Source organism: Emys orbicularis, chromosome 9, assembly GCF_028017835.1.
Source record: "Emys orbicularis isolate rEmyOrb1 chromosome 9, rEmyOrb1.hap1, whole genome shotgun sequence".
Taxonomy (NCBI): Eukaryota; Metazoa; Chordata; order Testudines; family Emydidae; genus Emys; species Emys orbicularis.
The window spans coordinates 84903767-84911409 of record NC_088691.1 but is presented as its reverse complement, the minus strand read 5'-3'; the positions used below and the strand labels follow the sequence as shown (position 1 = coordinate 84911409).

General features: G+C 38.3%; 1 protein-coding gene across 8 annotated transcripts in view; it reads right to left on the bottom strand.

The window, feature by feature from the left end:
- Window positions 1-1577: 1577 nt before the first annotated feature.
- Window positions 1578-7643, bottom strand: part of SCHIP1 (schwannomin interacting protein 1) — a 419220-nt gene continuing 413154 nt past the window's right edge. For all 8 annotated transcript variants that reach the window (XM_065410681.1, XM_065410685.1, XM_065410680.1 and 5 more), the window contains 2 exons: window positions 5414-5507; window positions 1578-1629 (listed from right to left, as the gene is read on the bottom strand). In XM_065410681.1, the coding sequence (XP_065266753.1) occupies window positions 1578-1629; window positions 5414-5507 (146 nt within the window). The remainder of the gene's footprint in view (window positions 1630-5413; window positions 5508-7643) is intronic.

Sequence of the window (7643 nt, the reverse complement as noted above, 5' to 3'; positions counted from 1 at the left end):
AAAATACAGAATGTACATCAGTGCTAGAAAGTGTGATCCATCTACTCCCTACTAAAGCAAATGCCATCTGCCACGTGAAGACTACACCTATGCCACAAAGAGAAGTTTCTTACAACATAGTAGGGCTCTGTTAAAAAAAAACAAAACCTACCAAACTCTGCAGCGTTTTTGTGCCTCATTTATGGACTGCATAATTGCTGAGACAAAACAAATGTAAATAAATAATTTTATAAAATACATTCTTCATGTGAGGTGAAATTTTAATGTAACATATGGCTCTGTTAAAGCATCCTGAATAATTCGTTAGCCATAACCTTTCTCAAGATAAATTTGTCACACCTCAGAGAAAAAATAATTAAAGCAAAATGTAAAAGATAACCTGTTTTGCATAATGTATATTTCAGCTGCTGGCCACAGCTATCTAGTACTAGGTAAAGATAGATTGACCTGGTATGTCAGCATGAAATCAAAGACTGAAGAGAATTATTTGTTTATCTAGTCAGTCCTTGGTGCCCAGACAGATGTAGCAGATACTAAACTGATGAAGACACTGTGATCTCAGCCAAAAGGTAGTGAAGTGGTTAATTACCATACATGATACATTTAGTGTGTTAAGATTTTGACACAGTTATATTTTTGACAGTTGGTGAGTTATTTGAATATTTAGCCACAGACATTAAAATATAAAAACATCTACTGTATGTGCCTGCTGATTCTAACAACAGTCATGATATTAGGATTCCCAGTGAATACTATATATAAGAATATCCTAAGTCCATGTCACATATACTTTATGAACTTACAAATAAATAGATCTACAAAAATCTGGTCTTGTCTCCTTTCTCTCTCTCTCTCTTTTTTTTTTTTTTTGTAAAATGCAATATGCAAAAAAAGCTCTTTCTGGTGATGAGAAATTAGGAATTGCACATTTAGTAGGATGAATATATTACTGGTGCAACACCTAAGTCAACCACTAGTCAACAAAAAGACATCATATGAAACAAAATTTTAAATTTTATTTTACATATTTATACATAAAACTTTCAAGGTAACTCTCTGAATCCAACTGAATGTTAATAGCACATCTAAAAATGAATGTCAGGTAGTCAACATTCACAAAATGTTGAAAACTGATTAAAATATACATATTACTGAACGCTACAATTTCACTATGAGGCAGGCATTTTTTTGTTCTTTTTACTTGTATAGCACCGTCAATTACAGTTTCTTTGTTTAAAACTACAGTGAAGAATAAAAAGTAGTCAATGGTAAAATACTGTTCAACTTAAAATCTCTAAACAAACAAAAATAAAGGTAAACTACCTTTTCTTCTTATCCATGGTTTGTAATGTTATAAGTACTGTACATTTTTGTAATAATATTATTAAAATGCCTGATATTTAGTGGCACAAATAAAAAATTAAAATAAATTAAGGAGCAGAGGCCAATCACTGGACATAAAGCTTCAGACATTATCAATGACTAACACTCATTTTCTTGTGCGCCACCTTGAGCATCAGCATTTGTACAACCACAGAAGCAAAATAAATGCTAGCGTATTCTGATGGCTTCTTGCTTTATTTTGCTGGCATTTTCTCTGCCATGTGCTTCTGCTGACTTTCAGCATGTCTGGGGAGGGGAAAAAAAGCTATGTTACTCACTACCAAGAAAAATTAAATGGACTATTCAACATCTTAAAACATACTTCAACCTAAATAAGGCTTCCCCAATGAAGAGAATATTAAGCAATCAAATATTACTGTGTTCAGATTAGCTTAGTGTAACATTTCTTTCATGACCTTGGTCTGGTTACCTAGTGTACAATACATGCTGAGAGGAAAGAAACATTCCTTAGACTAAAGGAAACTCCTGGGATCATATAACCTGCAAACATTTTCCCTGCTCCCACCCAAGGAATTAAATTTGTTAGTTTCAGAACAATTAGACGGTGTAACAAGCTGAGGAATTAGCCAGGAATTAGGGTTGACACTGCATCCCTTGCCCTTTGGTGACATGACTATACAGAGTAATATCACAAAGTGTAACAACGAAATACACTGATATAGAAGATGTCAAAGACACTTCTAAACGTTTAAACAATTTCATTTACTACTGATGGAAAATGCTTTCAGAATGCTGAAATGTTTTTGGAAGCACAGAAAAAGAAATAGATGGAACATCAAGCAAACACTGCAAGGTATACAACGATAGTAAGTGGTGTAAATCATTGTGCAAATTCATATTCCTGCAGTACCCATCACAACAAAAAGTACATATAACATCCTAAATACTATTTGACAACACAAGCAGCACTCATTACTAGGAACTCTCAGAACTGATTACTGTCCAACCACTACAACTAGATAATCCACTGCTGTTTGTCCCAAAGTACTGCGTAGTAGAGGCGTTAGCTGCTCTACTTCAGGGTGTGGTCAGCCCTGCTCATGTGTGCCGAGTGCGACTGGCTCCAGCTGGTAGCACCCAACAAGGGCCCCTGCTCAAGTAATGAGCAAAGATCAACAACAGGGTGGAGTTGTGGCGGGACCAGGGGGGCGCGAGCACCCACCGGCACCGGGGAAAGTTGGTGCCTATGGCCATCATTGTACTAGGGTAAAGGATCTCACACTGAGTGAAGGAACTACAGGTTGATCTCGTTGCTATCAGTCCCTGGAAAGGTCTGCACTTGTGTTCTGCTTGGTAGGATACAGCCGCTCCTTAACAGATGACATTGCTGTGGACAATCAGATTTCACTAATGAGTGGTCGACAACAGATGCTGTCCTTACTCCCTGGCTTCTGGCTGAGCTGCACAGAGAATTTAACTGCCTGCTTCATGTGGCATATATAGACATCAAAGCAGCTTTTGATTCAGCTGACAGATCAGCACTTCGGTTTGCACCAAAAGGTCTTGGCACACCAGATATTCTGCTAAATCTGGTGCACGATATTCACATCAGTACCAATGCGAGAGTGTATGCTGGTCAACTGCTTTCACTGGATTTCTGCACAACCTCAGACATGCAGTAGGGATGTATTCTCACCCCAGCAGTATTCTGTTGCGCTATCAAATGGATATTAGGACTTGCAGCTCCACGTCGGAATCAAGGTTGGTCAAAAAGTGTTCACCGACCAAGACTATGTTGATGACACGGCCTGGCTTGTGGACAAGCCAGAGACTTTCAGCCCTGCTTTTCAAAGTTTCTAAGATGCCGCCCCCATTACGGGGTTGTACATCTCATGGCAGAAGACCAAGGTCCAGAACCTGAGCTGGGTCACCAGAACCCTGATGCAGGTGGGTTGTACAATGCCATCAGCCGTGGTGGCTCACGTAACGCTTCTCAGAAGACCATGCGTGTTTGATGATAATGGGAAGAAGTGCCTACAGGCCAACTCCAACCCCTCTTTCCTGTAAGTTCACCCAGGCAGGTGTGCTACTGCTGACTTGGAGCGGGCCTGGATGAATGCGAGGATGCCCAAATTGTACAGCTGAGAACCCTGCTCTGAATGAACTCACTGTGAGACAGCATGCAGGGGCAGATCAAGTATCTATTACTGTGCAAATCCTTCAACCCCAAAAGGTGGGACTATGTAATAGACCAAGGCCAGGCAGAGAATTTTCACTTAAATGGGAAATTCTCTGGCACATAACAGTTATTTTGCATAAATCTATGTTACAATGCATTTGGGATCTCTAACAGATATTAACTTGTGTATGCCCAAAAGGAGACTTTATAATTATTCAGCTCCACTCCTAACCCCAAATCCTCTTCAGTTTTACTGTTATTCTGTTAATTACCACATAGTGACTGTGCACATGCAAGATTTCTAAATGAGGAGGCTTTACTTGTGATTGCAACAGAGGTGAGCCAGGACTGCAATATTTAAAAGCACCCATAGGTGGCATGTAAACTACTTTGAATGATGGTATTTGACTTAACTACACTCCAATTACCATATCACTTATGACAAAACTTTTCCCAGGTAGTGGCTAACTGTATTTCAACCAAATATAATGCAACAAAAAGGTCTTTAAAAAAATAATAAAAATCAAACATTACACACCATTTCCCCCCCTTTTCCATATCATCAAAATGGAGTTCTGAAAATATCATTTTAAAATAGACTTTGTTTAAAAATGTTTATTCAGAAAGATTTTTAAAAACTATTACAAATGATTTTGGCGTCCCATACAATTTTACATGCGAAGTTTATGCTGCAGTGCTGAAAATACTAGCTCTGACCAATATACACTGGAAATAATCCAACATCTTTTTAATCTTTATTATGCAGAAACCTTTGAAATCTGCCATAATATTATACAAGTTAAAAATATCCCTTAAATCATGTCAGAGACCATGGATAAAGTGGACTTAATGCCTGTATTCTGGCATGTTTTCTCTCAATCCACTACTTAATATTGTTCTATCTCCTTGCAATCCTTCTGGTTGCAAAGTCTACCTCATCTAGCCTGCACCACACAAATCCTATGGGGATTTTTTTTTTTTAAACCTTTTTGATGTGTTGGGATTAAAACTTTCTGGCAGCAGCACCAAAGCAGATTTATTCTTAACTAGCTCCTATTCTCTACCTTTCAGAAATGACAGTGCCAGACCTTGGTAAAGCAAAACATCAAAATTTTGGTCTCTAGGGATATGGAGTTGGACAGCTAGTTGATATTTCTCAGCAGAAAGTTGCTGAAAATATTTAGGATTGCCTGTGGCTGAATTATTTTGCCATTGTTGCAGAAATGGCCTTAAAGTACTGTAACCCTGATGGAGACCACTGTGTAAAAAGATATCCAAAGAGTTAAAAGTCATGCCCTGAGGAAGATATAGTCCCTGGCTCCAGCCTGCTGCTCTTCCCCAAAGTTAACCCAGGTTTCCCATTTCCTAGCGGTAATCATCTCTGAAGTTCCACTTATTTTACTGTGAGTGCTTTTAGAGAAAATTGTGGCTTAGTTTTAGACATGAATTGGGTCCAAGAATAGGAACCTTCATCTGGTGAATGATATATCATTAAGTAACAGCAATTACTTAAATATTATTCTGTATCGATTAGTAATTGATTTTTTTTATTGCTCAAAGCACCCACTTACCTTGGCAGTGGGTTCTAATATAGATTTCTAAATAAAACACACAAAATAATGGTATGACTTGCAATAAAAAATATGTAATGGAGGATCAAAGTGGTAACTTCTCAAGTTTTTAATGCTTACACTCGTGATCCAATATGAATTTTGCAAAAGGAAGATTTGTTCATTTCAGCCGCTCTGTGACAGCTTACAGATACATGGTTTACCCATCACCACCAACTTTTAGGCCTGGCATTCTACCCAAATATTGCTCCAAAACATAGAAAGTATATTAAACTTGGAATATTCTTAGCAGCAGTGTTTAACAGAAGACTTTACTAACCTGGTCAAGTCTTCAATGTCTACCAGCATTGCATCCTGCTCTGTGTGCAATTCATCTCGAATAAGAAGCAGCTGCACCAATTCTTCATTCAAGCCTGGTACCAGAGACAAGGAGTTTATAATTTAATTCAATCATAGATTAATGATTAGGGAATCTGTTAGCTCATCTTAAATCATTATGTTGCATATAGTAAACAACTGCTTACATGGAGAAGCAGAAAGATTCCCTACGTAAGGTTTTGGTCTCCATAAAAGGAAGCATATCGCAAAATGGAATAGAAGTAGTGATTATCTATATTACTAATAGAGCTATAACAAATATGCACTTTTAACTACTATGGGTCTCATGAAATAACTGAATGTAGCATCCTCTCAACTCAAACTTTAGGTTTTAGCTAATCCATCTACTTAAAGACAGTTGGAAAAGCCTTTTGGTCCGAGTAGCCTCTACCCACTAAGAAAAAATAAATCACTCATTAGGAAAAAGTGTGTGAAAAAATAACCTAAAGTAATCCCAGAAGATGTCTCTAGAGCATAACGAGTTTCCTGGAACTCTCCCCTTCTCAATGCTGCCATAACTGCAAGCCTGACACTGTTCTGTAGCCCAGAAAATCTGCATCCTAATCTGAACACAGAGCTTTTCTGTTCAAAAAGAAGAATGGAAATGAAACAGTGTGAAGAAAAAGGGCAGTATTTCCAAACAGCTCAGAGAAATGAAAGAGCTGTACTTCAGTAAAAGAAATCAGTGGCAGATTTGTGGTAATGGCAGATAGCTTGAATACTACAACAGACTTTCTGACCTCTTGCAGCCTGTAAACAAAAACCTGTGGTTGATATCTACTTATAGGTTAAGGAATGTAGTGATTCTAAGCAAAAATACAGCCAACATGTGACGCAAGTGACGGTGGGTAACTATATAAATGTTACAGGATGTTTGTTCTGCTTTGCCTGGAATAAAATACATTGCAATTCAGAATGGAGTGCAGGTGGGTTCTTCCTTAATATAGCAAAATGATATGGTGAATCATTCTGGAGAGTGGTAGGGGACTACTGAGTTTCTGACTGACTGCTAGCTAATCCAGAAAACACCACAAAGGAAAGTGCGCTTGCTCCTTCGCGTGCACACACAAAATCTGCCTTTCAAGCTAGAAGCCACACACCACAATTCAACAGATAACGGTAAACAGAAAGGGACCTGGGTGGGGAGCAGTCAAGAACAAAAATGATGCCTGAATGAAATGTTCAGAATAAAAATCTAGTGATATAGGTTGTGGTTCTGTTAATGATTCACTGTCCCACTCAGAAACCGAAAATAACTGAATCACAGTAAAACTGATTTTTGATTGATTCTCTCCTTTATGTGCCATTCACAACATATGTTCTAAACAGCTTGACTGGTGTCCTAGAATATAAAACGAATATTCCAGTAGGGTTGCTCAAAAACAGCAGCCTCTGTTGCAGGACTTCAGGGAAAAATCATTTGCATCCCCAGCAGAGCACCATGACAGTAATTAACGAGCACAACAATCTAAGGAGCAGTACAGTGCCCAACAAACATTTTTGACTTAGAGCCACCAGAATACCCTCGTCCAAAAATTAATTAATTTTTAACACTAGGAGGTGGACATCCCTTGGGAAAAACTCTGTATCTATCAGACAGCAAGGAGAGATTGGGGGAAGGGGGGGGACACATGACACTCTCTTCACACACAAACGTATGTGATGCATTTTTATTATTAATGCATTAAAACATAGAATCATAGGACTGAAAGGGACCTCGAGAGGTCATCTAGTCCAGTCCCCTGCACTCATGGCAGGACTAAGTATTATCTAGACCATTCCTGACAGGTGTTTCTCTAACCCGCTCTTAAAAATCTCCAATGATGGAGATTCCACAGTCTCCCTAGGCAATTTATTCCAGTGTTTAACCACCCTGACAGTTAGGAAGTTTTTCCTAATGTCCAACCTAAACCTCCCTTGGTGCAATTTAAGCCCATTGCTTTTTGTCCTGTCCTCAGAGGTTAAGAAGAACAATTCTTCTCCCTCCTCCTTGTAACAACCTTTTATGTATTTGAAAACTGTTATCGTGTCCCCTCTCAGTCTTCTCTTTTCCAAACTAAACAAACCTAATTTTTTTAATCTTCCCTCATAGGTCATGTTTTCTAGACCTTTAATCATTTTTGTTGCTCTTCTCTGGACTTTCTCCAATTTGTCTACATCTTTCCTGAAAT